This window comes from Eurytemora carolleeae, unplaced genomic scaffold (genome assembly GCF_000591075.1).
Source record: "Eurytemora carolleeae unplaced genomic scaffold, Eaff_2.0 scaffold109, whole genome shotgun sequence".
NCBI lineage: Eukaryota > Metazoa > Arthropoda > Copepoda > Calanoida > Temoridae > Eurytemora > Eurytemora carolleeae.
The window spans coordinates 171,499-185,582 of record NW_019396229.1 but is presented as its reverse complement, the minus strand read 5'-3'; the positions used below and the strand labels follow the sequence as shown (position 1 = coordinate 185,582).

Here is a 14,084-nt window from a genome sequence, read left to right as displayed (position 1 = left end):
AAACCCCCCCCCCCCCCAAGGTGATTTTATGATAATTAAAACATTGACTCTTTTATCTAACAGAATTCATAATATGAAATATAAAAGATCTCTATTTCTGATTGAAAAGATATGATCAACAAATTAGAGTTTGAAGCAAGTGTCAGGTTTCTAAAAGCGAAAATTTAGCCGAAAATAGCGTAAAGTTTAAATTCCTACCTATATCGACTTCTGCTGTATCTGAACTCTTTCTGACAGTACTCGCATCTAAATATTTATAATTGGTTCATTTCTATTATAAGAATTTTGGACCCTCCCCTCTTATCAATTTTTAGGGGGCAGGGGTCCAAAAATCCTATACTAGGAAATTACCAAGGCGCCTGTCCTAGCCGCAGCGCTCTGCCCCTAGCCTGTCCTAGCCGTAGCGCTCGACCCAGAAAGTGTCTTAACCTAGCCTCGCCCTAAATATATACTAATTTTGTTGAAACTTGTAATTGAAGGCCCGTCCTGGCCGCAGCACTCGGCCCCCTAGCCTGTCCTAGCCGCAGCGCTCGGCCGAGAACGTGTCTAACCTAACCTAACCCTTAACTCTAAATATACACTAATATTGTTGAAAATTGTTAAAAATGAAGGCCCATCCTGGTCGCAGCGCTCGGCCCAGAAAGCGTCTTATCCTAACCTAACCCTGAAATAATAAAAATAAAAATAAAATTTGCTGAAAAAGAGTGGTAATGTACAAAATTGATAGGAGGGTCCAAAAATCGTATACTAGGACGGACCCAATAAACTTAAAAATAATGTTCTATAATACAGCAGTAGAGTGAAAAGCGATAAAAAAGTCTAAATCTTTAACTTTGTTTACAAGTAATTTCATTGTTGAAAAATCTAAATATAAAAACAAATATAACCTGTAAAGGTGAATTGCTGGAAGATGTTTGGCCAGGGCATGCATTGCCACTAGCTGAGTTTTCTTGCTGGAATAAGGACACATTTTACATCTTTGACATTTCTCCTTGATAAATAATAATAATCACAATTGTTTTTATGATTTTATTACTTTAGCAACGTAGACATAGATAAAAGCGTAAATTGAATACTTAAAATTACTATTGGCCAGTCAATTAGCCATTCACTGCACAAGCCAGGAAATAAATTACTCAAAACTGAAATTGCACTGCACTGTCGAGTGTCGAAGCACTCAGCACTCAGCACTCAGCACTCAGCAGTAGCCAGTCAGCACTGTAAGACATTTGAATTTCACAAAACCGGTTCGTGTTTTAAGAAACCGAACAATCAGCTGGTTTTTGGCGGGAAAATTACTGTCCTTCTCAACCGTTTTTAGGTTCGGAAATCGGACAGTTTAAATTTTCTTCAGTCACAAATAAAATACACACAAAAAATTGTGAAGGTAACAAACCTTTTTATCGTAGAAAACATATTGCTCCGCAGCTTTTTTACCCGCCTCCTCTCCCAAAAAGATTGGTTCCGTTAAAGTATGATATTCGCTTTTAACTTCAGAGTTGGTCTTTGAGTCATTCTTCGGCCTAAAAATAAACTTTATGGTTAATGTTTGATGAGAATTAATAATAATATAAAGGTGTTAATAGTGTTAAAGTGGTTGCCGAAGCTGCAACTCTTGAGTATAGTGACTAATTGTGTAAAAAGAAAAAAAAACGAGGTTCGGAAATCGGTCCAAATAATTTTTCATTATTTTGACAACATTATGTTTTGAAAGAAAATTAACATTTTTCCCTAATATGTGCCGACTACAAACGTCAATCATGTGACGTTTTCAATGGGGCAGTATGACCTAGCCCCCTTCCCCTGCATTTCATTAAATTTGTGATTTCTGTCCACGGTCCCATCGTTAAGAATTAATACTCTATAATATAAAGAAATAAAAAACATCTAATATAAATAAATAAGAAACCTCTTCCCCCCCCCCCTAAAAACCCCTAATTTGACAGAATTGCTGATTAGATTTTTCTTTAAGGACCGTATATCTTTGGTTTATATATCATAGTTGTGAAGAAAATGAGATTTTGCTAAAAACTCCAAACTTGCTGAATTTTTGTTTAAAAAATATTAAAAAAGGGTGAATAAAGATGCCTTATAGCATCTTCTTTTTAATTTTTTCCCCACATCATATAAAATCAGATCATACATGCGCGTGCCCCCCCCTAGGATACCTGTAGGGGGGGGGGGGGCACGTGCACCTAGAAACAACATTTTAACGGGATTAATTGAATTTTTACAGTAAGGCGGAAATGACATATTTCCAGGGGCGGATACAGGGTGGGGGTTTGGGGGACATTCGCCCCCCTGAATTTGGAATTTTTTGTTCCTATTTTCAGAATAGCTTCTCAATAGCATGCTTAAGAGAAAGAAACCCTAGTGCAAAACAGGAAAAATATTTGTCTTAATAAACTATGATGTGTGAAAAGTTAAAAATCTAGGTTTTTAGTCTTTAGTCATTAATTTGACTCTTTTTGAGTCTTTTAAGTCAAAAAAAATTTTCNTATTTATCATTTTTTTGTTCCTAAAAAATCTTCCCCCCCCTCACTTACATCCTGTATCCGCCCCTGCATATTTCTGTTTTAGTTCAAAGTTCAAGGGCGCATACAGGGGGAGGGGGGGTTATGGAGACAGTGTCCTACCCAGAGTCATAAGAGGGGAGAGGGGATTTTGATTATGGTCAAAAGATAATTTGTTTTCTGAAATTTTTGAATATTCTTGCCCTCAGAATCTTTAATTAGCAAGATTGGCATAGATCTGTGTTACTAACTCATAAAATTGGGATATTATCTGCCTTTTCAAAAATGTGTGAACAATCCCTTTAACATTTTCTTACTTGTGAGTTCGTTTATGTACAAGGAACTGGTTCCAAGATCGCATCAGCTGTTTGCATTCCTTGCATCGATAAATATAAACATCGTAGTGTTTTATCATCACGTGACTCTGCAGGGTTACCTTCCATTCACTTAACAAAACAAATATGAACATTAATTATCACTTCAGAGATCAAAATGAAGTAAATTTCATTTTAAATTAAAAACTTGCTTAAAACCATTAAACCTTGCATGAAAATATGAAACTTTGCAATAAAATCATGAAAACATGCTACCTTACATAAAACCTGAAAAATTGCATTAAAACATAAAACCCTGCATGAAAACATGCAAAATTCAATAAAAACATGAAAACTTGCATAAAAACATGAAACATTGTATAAAAACATGAAAAATTGCATAAAGACATAAAACCTTGCATAAAAATATGAAACCTTGCATGAAAACATGAAACCCTGCATGAAAACATGAAAAATTGCATACAAATATGAAACATTGCATGAAAACATGAAACTTTGCATTAAAACATCAAACTTTGCATGAAAACATAAAGCTTTGCATGAAAACATGACAACTTTCATAAAAACATGAAACCTTGCATGAAATTATGAAACATTACATGAAAACATAAAAGCTTGCATAGAACATGAATTATGCATGATATTGAAACCGCATATACTTAAGTTGTAAATGGGAAATCAATTTCCAATCAATCTTTATAATAATTTTTTCCATACTCTAAAAACATGTATGTACAGTTGGCTATTGCATAAAAATTTCAAAATGCTATGTTAAACATGAAGTTTCTTTTACCTTTTATAATCACAGAGTTCGCATTCAAACACCTTAGTCCGCTGATTTTGGATGATGAACTGGCCACGAAGACTTTTGGCTTGAACATGGGAGATCTTCTTCCCGTGAAGTTGGTCTATTGGAATCCCAGAAATATCCTCCAGATTAGGAAAGTCTGTTTCAAGGTCGTCTTCCATTGTTTCTTCTCCTTCCTCACATTTAAACTTCTGATTGTGCGAAGAAGTGTAATGTTTACGCAAATCCTCCAAAAATTTAAACTGAGCACTGCATTTCTTCGATTCACATTGATAAAGTGCAATCTTTAAATGTTTCCTGTTTATCAAAACATTCCTTTTTTCATTATTAAAATGTTTTTTTTTAAAATCATTAGGTGATTGTACATTTCAATTATCGTAGTTATCAATATCTTCTTGGAATTTAATTACTTTTGTCACCTAACAAAAATTATATTGAATAGTGTCAGTTTTTTGAAAAGCTTTAACAAAGGAACTGAGTTCTGGCCACAAACTTAAATTTTCTAATTCCTATATCTTTGCAACCTGATTGTGTAAACCTCTGAAATTTTAAACTTTTAAACAGAATTAATAGTTTGAAATATATAAGATCCACGACATTGGGTTACAAAAATTTGAGTTTTTGTCAAGAACTAAGTTCCTTTTCTTTAGCTTTTAAGAGTAGAATGCTCTTTCCTAAGACAATGGTTGAAGACCAAGGAATAATTATCCCTACAAATTAATATGATATTAAAATATTCACTGTTTACATTTTCTGAAAATAAACGAAATATAATCATCTTACATTTTAAGATGATTTAAACAGATATTTTTCACAAAATTAAACAGATTTGACAAAACCAGTTATAATTCTAGAGATTTATTTCTACAGAAAATTTGAGAAAAGGATTTCATCAATGTCATCAATGTTATCAATTTAATTTGAAAAGGTATTTGAATGAGAAATTTTAGATTTTTTTCGGTTTTGGACTTATCTCAAAATAATAAACTGGTGTGAAAATCTTCAAATAATTGATTTAGAGCTTTAGAGTTTCGTAAACATGTGTTTGGAATTGAACTTTACGAAAAAAACTCTATGAGGAATCATTTTAACATAATCTTAATGAACACTATACAATGATATGCATGACAGTTTTACCTATTTAAAAATGTTGATTAGTATATCAAAACTTTACCTTGCAAATAAGCAGAGTTTGCAGGAGAAAGAATTGATCCCAGGGGTTGATGAGTCAATGGAGAAATAAGATTCAATGATAGGTTTAGACTCAGATAGACGGATATACACCTCCTTCTCCTCCAGGTGGTAGTCTCCAATCTTATCCTGGAGATTCATGTCGTCATCTCCTAGGGTAGTAGGGAATAATGTAACAATTATGTTTAAAATCGAATACAAACGCAACATTCCGGAAATCTTAATCTTAAAAATTAAATCTTTATCAATATTCCTTAAAATTCCATGGGATATCTTCTTCCTTTTGGGTGTCTAATAAAACTGAAATCTGTCCAAGAATTTCACCTCAAAACTCTAGTGTAATATGTTATACAACACTGTGATCACTCAGAAATCCACTAATAAGTGTCTACTGTCTGAGAGAACTAAAAACGTGTAAATCTTTAACTTTAAAGCAATTTAAACTAATAATGTACGAAATCAAACAGTATCTGAAACACCCAGAACAGAAAGATATTTCAGATTTTTATTGGACTTTTCCCAAAAAAGTCAATTGTAACAAATTAAAATTTTAACCAAAGTTTCAACATGAATCCCTGAGACGAATTAAAGTTTTTAATCTCCTCCTCTTTTTCTTCTAGTCTTTTCTTATGCATCTCCTTGTGCTCTTTGAACTGTGCTACGTTCCTGATAACAATATTTCAAGATGGGAAAAACAATTTAACAAAAGAAAACAATGTTAATGACTCAGTATTCAAGCGACAAAGCTTTAAAAAGGTCTTTATGCTTTTAAATTAAATCAGGATTTTAGGAACGCCTAAAAAAATAAGTGACTTTACTAAAAACTGAAACAAGCCAATTTTCCAATTTCATCTTTAGTATAAATGGTTTAATACAATGTCGAATTTAGATTAAGAATTAAAAGGTTAAATCTATAACCCTTCCCCCCCCCCTCTCCCCGATATGGGAGACGCAGACCGCCCACGGGGTTAAGCACACAAAGGCCCCCCCCCCCCGGCCTCCAAAACACAGAATGGAGATACCACCAGGAGGCGTGGCAGGATCAAAATCCAGGTGTACCTTACCACAGCCTAAAATATATGCACTAGCTAATCTAACATTACCCTAGTGCACACATAAAAGTATGATAAGTATGATCGTAAGCTTAAAATCAAGATAGATCGTAAACTCAAGCCAAACAGATCATCTTTTTTAGTCTCACAAGCGTTGACTACGTTTCTCCCCATTACGTCAACCTCCACTCCAGGGTATTTAAATATCAAGGTTCAGGCCTGTTGAATATTCAACGTTTCTATTATTTATACTAAGCAGGTGCATTTAAGAAATGTTTTAAAATCTATTTATGAAAAAAACTTGGAAATATATTTTTTATTCCTGAATACATCTCCACATAGTTCACATTTATGAACATAAAGGTTCATGTGTTCATACAAATGCCTTTGTATTAGTGTTATAGTATCCGCCTAAACATAAGAACAGTTTATAAGTTCGTTAGGTTATTAATTCATCTTTTTTATTAGCAGTTACTTTATCCGTTTTGTTATTAGTTTAAAAAAGTCTATTAAAATAAATTAATAAATTCATACAATAGTTTTTAACCAATTTTTGCATTGTTTTTTAGTTATTTTTTTCATAAGAAAAGAAACTGATTACTTGCCTCAAACTTAAATTTTCTAAACCTTAAATCTTTGCAACCTGATGTCGTTGACCTTTAATATTTCTACTTTACTTTTTAAGTTACAACTATAAATTCTGCTATACCGAAGTTTGATAGATAAAGCATCAGGTTGAACAGAGTTTGAGGCAATTATTCAGTTCCTTTTCTTGATGAACTGTTGTTTAATCGCTTATATTAGATTGATGCTAACACTAATGGGAAAAGTACCTGAAATACTCCGTTACAGAGTGTGCATTCATACTTCTTGGTTTGAATATTATGAAGGAATGAGGTGGCGACCAGCCTGTTCCCCTCCTCCTTGCTCACCAGCCTAGCCTTCATGATCTTCATCAAGGTGCTCTTCGTTGGCCTGGTCAAAGGATACTCAGATCCTTCCACATAAACCTGGAATCAGGCAGCAGAGTTTTATGAGGAGTCAGGACCTTGGAGCTGAACCCCTCCCTGGACAACTGAAAACTATGAATCCCAAGGGGTTTTCAATCCCCAAAGGAGGTTAGGCCCACCCCCACTCCTGGAAAGTTTACAAAGGCTGACAAATTCATGTATACAAAGGTGGACAAATTCATGTATACTAAGGTGGACAAATTCATGTATACAAAGGTGGACAAATTCATGTGTGGTGGACAAATTCATGTATACAAAGGTGGACAAATTCATGTATACAAAGACAAATTCATGTATACAAAGGTGGACAAATTCATGTATACTAAGGTGGACAAATTCATGTATACAAAGGTGGACAAATTCATGTGTGGTGGACAAATTCATGTATACAAAGGTGGACAAATTCATGTATACAAAGGTTGACAAATTCATGTATACAAAGGTTGACAAATTCATGTATACAAAGCTGGACAAATTCATGTATACAAAGGTGGACAAATTCATGTATACAAAGGTGGACAAATTCATGCATACAAAGGTGGACAAATTCATGTATACAAAGCTGGACAAATTCATGTATACAAAGGTGGACAAATTCATGTATACAAAGGTGGACAAATTCATGTATACAAAGGTGGACAAATTCATGTATACAAAGGTGGACAAATTCATGTATACAAAGCTGGACAAATTCATGTATACAAAGGTGGACAAATTCATGTATACAAAGCTGGACAAATTCATATATACAAAAGTGGACAAATTCATGTATACGCTCCTGAAAGGAGCTGTTCAAAACAATTATTAAAATACTTTAGTTGAAAACAAGAGATCAAGTGTATTCTACATCACACTGTAACAAATTTTAATATTTTAATTTTATTGTTTTCTCACCAACTTTGTTCCTCCATGGGTGGTTTTCCCAAGAAATCCGTTTTCCAGGTATGGAAACTCATTCATGGAAATATTCATATCATCTTCGTCATTCCTCTCTTCAAACTGGAACATTTTAAAATTCTTTTAGGTCTTCTGTAGTCTTTGTCTTTTCTGTCCCCATGTATTCCACAAACCGTTTTATTTGTAAATCCTCTGATTTTTATTCCAACCCATGGCTTTGTTAACGGGACTATTGACTAAATATTCAAGTGACCATCCATTGTAAGAGTTACATTTTCGACTATCAACGGAACTATGTCTCAGCAGAAATTATGGATATCCTCTTGTTTGTTCATTATTACTCATTCAAAGGTTTAAAGGATACCGTTGTGAATCAGGCAAGTAAACTTTTAAAATGGAGTCCAGTCATTTGAAATCACTTAAAACCATAGATAAAGATAGATTGCGCATAAGACGACATTTTTTATCTTGAAAGATATAAATGTACTGAGATGTTTTAAAGATATTCCTATTATATAGATTAACTAGGCCGGTTGTGAACATTGGCTGTTCTTATGTCATTGAGTACTTGTGGTGTACATGAGTTCTGTAGAGAGAAATTTAAGTTAATTTAGTCCTTCTCATGTCCTTCTTCAGTTCTCGTCAATATGGCTCAGTGAAATATTGTTGTTCAAATAGTTCCATTCCCGGAGTTATTTTACACTCTATTATGAAATCCATTAAAACACCAAACCACCCCGCTTATCATTGAAGTACAGTTTGACCCCTAGAAGTATGAGTTCGCGGACTGTACAATTCTTGGTGATTTTGCGTACATAAGCTATCTATGTTTATTTATTTATCTATGCTTAAAACTCACTCCTACTTGTTGTATTCGAGTCTCCTTAACCAGGACCAAAGTTCCTTGCTGGTTGTCCTGCTCAAATCCGTCCTCGTTCTTCAACTCCGGGAACATCTTTAACCTGTGTTTCTCCCTCTCATGGTTCTCCAGCTGTGTTCTAAAAATATAAAAATCATTTAGGAACAACAAAAGTAAAGATAATTTTACTTCTTCAAAAACAAGATGTCCCACCAACCTCAATTTAAACTTAATGCCGCAATGTGCGCACTTGAACTGGAATATATTGAGATGCTGCAGTGCCACGTGTTCTGTAACAGTCGACTCCTGGGGACACTTAAAGTCGCAGAGCCCACAAGTGTAATCCTTTGTTCCAGAAGCTAAATAAAAATCATCGTTTTACTAAAGAAAATTCCAGATGAATCTCAATTCTTTGTAAAAGGTTTCTTTTTCTAAAGTTGAAAACAAAAAGTTCAAAAATTATTTAAAGTCAACAAACCTTCGTTATCCTGACATATCACGTAAGATGATATAATTTTCTGTGCTTTCTTCTCTGTCATAAAGACCGCCTTTTTGTTTATTGTTGAAACAGGTTGAACTGGACTATTTATAAACTTCTCTGCACTTAAACCATCATCCTTAAATGAAAGTTTATAAGATACCTCTAATAATAAAAAACTAGGCACGAAAGGGCTTTCTTTATAAATAAAAAAAAACTTTGCACCAAATGGAACAGATTTAAGGTAATTTGTAAACAGGGGCGGATAGGGGAAGGCGGCAGGACCTTCGCACCTCCTGACCGAAAGGGGTGGGGGGCGTATCCCCCCCTGAGATTCCAGAATAGCTTCTCAATAGCACTTAAGGGAAAGAAAACCTAGTGCAAAACAGGAAAGTCAAAATAAATTGCGCCTTCGGCGTATCTTTTGGTTCCTAAATCTGGAAATAAAAACATGCGAACAAAATGAGCCATTTCTACATGACCATTGACCATTGACCATGCATTAAACAACAAACTTAAACTAGCGTGAATGATACTAAAAATAATAAAAATACTGCCAAACCTGGTCGGAGCATATCTGCTGGTGTTGAGCTAACTCTGAACCCATCCTAAACCCTCTGAGGCAGCTGGAACACTGTAGACTATATATGTTAAGGTGTTTAAAGATATGAACTAGAATCTTCTCCTCGTCTTCAAATCTCCGATCCTTCTGGAACCGGTGGCAGAGAAGACAGGTAAACTCCATTTCCTCTCTAGGAGAATAAAAAGTTTCTTAGTTAGGATTCTTTGCTTCTGCAATTTGCAGTCAATGAAAAAATAAGGCTTTTTAACTATAAATGAAAAAAATGAAACATTTTAAGACTCCAGTAAAATTCAAAAGGTTTAACTTTTGCTTTGATACAAAAGAAATTGTAAATATTCTTCACGGATTGTGATTCAAAATAGAAAAAGTGTATTTTCTTCAAAATGCAACTATTTAAATTTTTTTTACCTTGTTAAGTATTTTGAGGCAAGGTCTTTGGCATGCCCTTCCAACACTAATATCTCACCTAAAATAAATATAAAAATGTTTATGTTAGGACACATTTTATAATGTACATGGGTTTACAAAGTGTGTTTACCAAAACTATTAATTGAATATTTATCTCCGTCAACAGAGATCGGTTCTATCACTAGTTCAACTTGATCCTCCTGGTCCTCTTGGTCCACTTGACCATCTTGATCCTCTTGATCCTCTTGGGCCTCTTGATTCTCTTGATCCTCTTGACTATCTTGAGCCTCTTGATCCTCTTGACCATCTTGATCCTCTTGACTATCTTGATCCTCATGATCCTCTTGACTATCTTGACCCTCCCGTTCCTCCTTCATCATATCCTGTATCCCTTCAGATTCACCAGTCTCCGATCGGTTGATTTTCTGTTTGTTTCTAACAGATCTCCGAAACCTAGAAGTTTCTTCTTTATTAGAGTTCAAACTAGATTTAACTTCTAGGTTCCTAAATAGTAAGTTAATGAAAGAAATTCATTTCATATTCATTATTTACCTTTAATAAAAACTTACCCTGTCAAATGATTAGTTCTCATATGTTTATCCAAATCAGATTGTTTTCTAGTTTTGAATCCACAGTGATCACATTGCTGAATGACTATATCCAGATGTTTGAGAACATGATCCTGTAAGATCTGAAGACTGGAGTTGGTAAACCTGCAGGAGGAGTTGAAGGTGCAGAGATACTTCCCAGTATTCTGCTTATCCATGAAGGATGCAGCAATCTCTTTAGCTTCGTCCTAAACAAAAACAATGCATTATTTTGTTAAGAAGTTAATATTTGCAATTAGTACCGTACAATTTTATTTTTTAGAAGAAATATTATCATGCATTAATAAATATTTTTACTGATTTTACAAAACACGTGTTTTCAGTTTTCCGTTTATAAAAATACTAATGTCCTGCATTTCCATATGTCCATTTTCCTAAAACCTACCTCACGAAGTAAGTTTAATCCTTGAACTTCTTCTCCTTCAGCCTCATTCTCCACTTTGGAAGCTGGAATATAATAGTCAGGATCAGATTCATCTGCAAAATCATCAACACAAGCATCAATATCAATCTCAAGGTTAGTTTCAGGTTCTTCTTCAATTTCCGTTTTGATCTCTGCTTTCTCATAATTTACTCGGACAAATGTAAAATCAGAATTCTTCTCCTCCGACTGGCGGCGTGGACTCCTTGTATCCAGAGGCAAATATTTACTGTAATTCGCAAACAAACAAAATTATAATTTGTTAACCAAAAATTCTAAAATAAAATTTTTGAGTTAGAAATGAATACTTCAACAATTAAACATGATTATTTTCATTATTACTCTAAAAAAAAATTGAGCCTCCAATGTTCTAATCATAAACTAACACTCAAAAAGATTCAAAATGAACAAATGATATTTTTAGTCCGATACATATTACATATTTCACAAAAAAAAGAATTCCCATGGATATCAAAACTTTGACAAGTCGATTCTAACCGTTAAATAATGTTAAAAGGGTTAATTTTGTGTAGAATATATTTAGCCCTGCCTATTCCCCCAGTCAGTGTATCGTCTAGTATGATACGGGGTTCTGAGTTTAGTCTGTATCCGTCCTGTTTTATATTCTTTCTTCTCATCAAACGTGATGATTACATCATCATCCTCCTCAAACTTAAACCAAGCAATTAGGGTCAAGTTTTTGGCATAAAAAAGTGTAAAGGGGGCGGGGGGCAATTTAAAAATGTATTTTAGCTTTTTCTTAAGTTATTTTATCTTTTTTTCTGTAGATCTATATTAAGATATAAGACGAGGCCTGCAATCTTTACAATCAAAAATATTTCTGTGTTAAATGTTTTATCTAGTCATTTGGTTCCTTTCGTTTCTTGAAGTTGGTGAATTCAGTGACATTGTCTCCCCTGTAAAATGTAGAGGTGATATTAACTTATTTATGGGGGGTCTACACAAGAAAATACAACGAATTACAATAGAAATTATTAATGTATTTTGTACAATGTACACTAGGGATACCTGAGTTCTATTCCAAGTATTCTAATAAACTCCTTTGTCTCCTGGTTTTGCAAGGTGTAGAACACCTCCGGGCAACCGTGCAACAACCTTACCACCCCCCTCACCACACTTACCCTGCACAAGATATATTATTAGAATAAGTTTTAAGGAAGGAATTACAGAATTTTTTGTCTGTAAATGTTTCGTTTTTCACATAAAATTCAAAGATGTAAGTTTTCTTAAACTTAATTAACCCCTCAGCCCTTTCTGAAAAAAAATCTGTACGAGAGAACAGTCACATAGTTCTCTTTTATGTATCAGTCTAAACAGCTTTAATTGACATTTTAAATTGTATTCAAGAAAAGCATTAAACCTCTCTAAGTGAGAGAAAAATCTGATAAAGAGAACATAAAATTTCAAAGATGTCCCTTGGAGGTATAGATCAAGGATAAAATCATCTCTGAACAAATGGTTCGGTTTCTAACTACCTAAAGTCCTTGACTACCAGATTAGTCTCCACGTTTTCCTCCACGGTCCTGAGAAGGTTCTCCAACCTGGAGCTGTAGCAGGAGACCAGGAACCTGGAGAACCTAACCACACCATCACAACATGTAAACACTCCGTCTAGAAACTAAAAACAAGAATATTGGTTTCATAATTATAAAACAAATGGTTCATATGTTTAATATCTCCGTCAATTTTTAAAGACACGAAGAAGGTCGACCATTTTTTTCGGAAGATCATAAAACATACAATTTTTGTCATCTATTAATTAAAGGAACGATTTTTAAATAGTCACTTGATTTCCATGTTTATTAGGACGCACTGTCAGTCACTTCATTCCCGCTTTCAATTAAGAAAAAGTAACTTTGTTTTACGAGGCTGTTTTACGAGACTGTTTTGTAATTTTAACTGATCCTTCATTGCACGATTTACAACGGTGCCCTTTAAAAAATGTGAAAGATGTCGCAATTTATAAACTTGTAAGTGTTTTTCTCATTTTTTTCAGTCACTTCATTCAATTAAGAAAAAGTAACTTTGTTTAACGAGGCTGTTTTACGAGGCTGTATTACGAGGCTGTTTTACGAGGCTGTTTTACGAGACTGTTTTACGAGGCTGTTTTACGAGACTGTTTTACGAGGCTGTATTTCGAGGCTGTTATACGAGGCTGTTTTACGAGACTGTTTTACGAGGCTGTATTACGAGGCTGTTTTACGAGACTGTTTTACGAGGCTGTATTACGAGGCTGTTTTACGAGGCTGTTTTACGAGACTGTTTTACGAGACTGTTTTACGAGGCTGTTTTACGAGGCTGTTTTACGAGACTGTTTTACGAGGCTGTTTTACGAGGCTGTTTTACGAGACTGTTTTACGAGACTGTTTTACGAGACTGTTTTTGTAATTTTAACTGATCCTTCATTGCAAGATTTACAACGGTGCCCTTTAAAAAATGTGAAAGATGTCGCAATTTATAAACTTCTAAGTGTTTTTCTCATTTTTCACAATTCTTTATTTTGCTTCTTTATTTCTGCGTCAGAAATCTGCAAGTAACTTGTATGAAAACCACAGTTAAAAACTTAGATTTTTAAGAGTAATGGGTAATGGGTATAAAATTCTGAATCAGTCAAACATAAACATAAACATAAACATAAACCTGAACCTAAACCTAAACCTAAACCTAAACCTAAACATGAACCTAAACCTAAACCTAAACCTAAACCTAAACCTAAACCTAAACCTAAACCTAAACCTAAACCTAAACCTAAACCTAAACATAAACAAGCAATGTCTAGCTAAACTACCTTATTGTTGTCCCACAAATCTCCAAGAATAGGCATAAGAACCTTGTGAAGCTCATCATTTCTTAATTGTAACATTTTTCTGAAACATAATTATGGAAAAAATTAACTAATT

The 14,084-nt window shown here is 34.1% G+C and overlaps 1 protein-coding gene across 2 annotated transcripts in view; it reads right to left on the bottom strand.

The window, feature by feature from the left end:
- LOC111698769 (uncharacterized) overlaps positions 1 to 14,078 on the bottom strand; it is a 22,973-nt gene extending 8,895 nt beyond the window's left edge. The window contains exons 1-24 of one of the 2 annotated variants that reach the window (XM_023469197.1): positions 13,973 to 14,078; positions 12,660 to 12,802; positions 12,193 to 12,306; positions 12,038 to 12,080; positions 11,714 to 11,835; positions 11,128 to 11,368; positions 10,704 to 10,930; positions 10,265 to 10,638; positions 10,135 to 10,192; positions 9,706 to 9,895; positions 9,144 to 9,282; positions 8,883 to 9,024; positions 8,666 to 8,804; positions 7,804 to 7,908; positions 6,733 to 6,909; positions 6,222 to 6,310; positions 5,423 to 5,513; positions 4,831 to 4,976; positions 4,331 to 4,366; positions 3,642 to 3,953; positions 2,831 to 2,959; positions 1,397 to 1,523; positions 888 to 991; positions 199 to 246 (exon numbers count right to left, since the gene is read on the bottom strand). In XM_023469197.1, coding sequence (XP_023324965.1) covers positions 199 to 246; positions 888 to 991; positions 1,397 to 1,523; positions 2,831 to 2,959; positions 3,642 to 3,953; positions 4,331 to 4,366; positions 4,831 to 4,976; positions 5,423 to 5,513; positions 6,222 to 6,310; positions 6,733 to 6,909; positions 7,804 to 7,908; positions 8,666 to 8,804; positions 8,883 to 9,024; positions 9,144 to 9,282; positions 9,706 to 9,895; positions 10,135 to 10,192; positions 10,265 to 10,638; positions 10,704 to 10,930; positions 11,128 to 11,368; positions 11,714 to 11,835; positions 12,038 to 12,080; positions 12,193 to 12,306; positions 12,660 to 12,802; positions 13,973 to 14,047 — 3,371 coding nt within the window. In that variant the 5' untranslated portion in view covers positions 14,048 to 14,078. The remainder of the gene's footprint in view (positions 1 to 198; positions 247 to 887; positions 992 to 1,396; positions 1,524 to 2,830; positions 2,960 to 3,641; positions 3,954 to 4,330; positions 4,367 to 4,830; positions 4,977 to 5,422; positions 5,514 to 6,221; positions 6,311 to 6,732; positions 6,910 to 7,803; positions 7,909 to 8,665; positions 8,805 to 8,882; positions 9,025 to 9,143; positions 9,283 to 9,705; positions 9,896 to 10,134; positions 10,193 to 10,264; positions 10,639 to 10,703; positions 10,931 to 11,127; positions 11,369 to 11,713; positions 11,836 to 12,037; positions 12,081 to 12,192; positions 12,307 to 12,659; positions 12,803 to 13,972) is intronic. The other variant, XM_023469198.1, reaches the window with a different exon arrangement.
- Between the last annotated feature and the right edge of the window lie 6 nt (positions 14,079 to 14,084).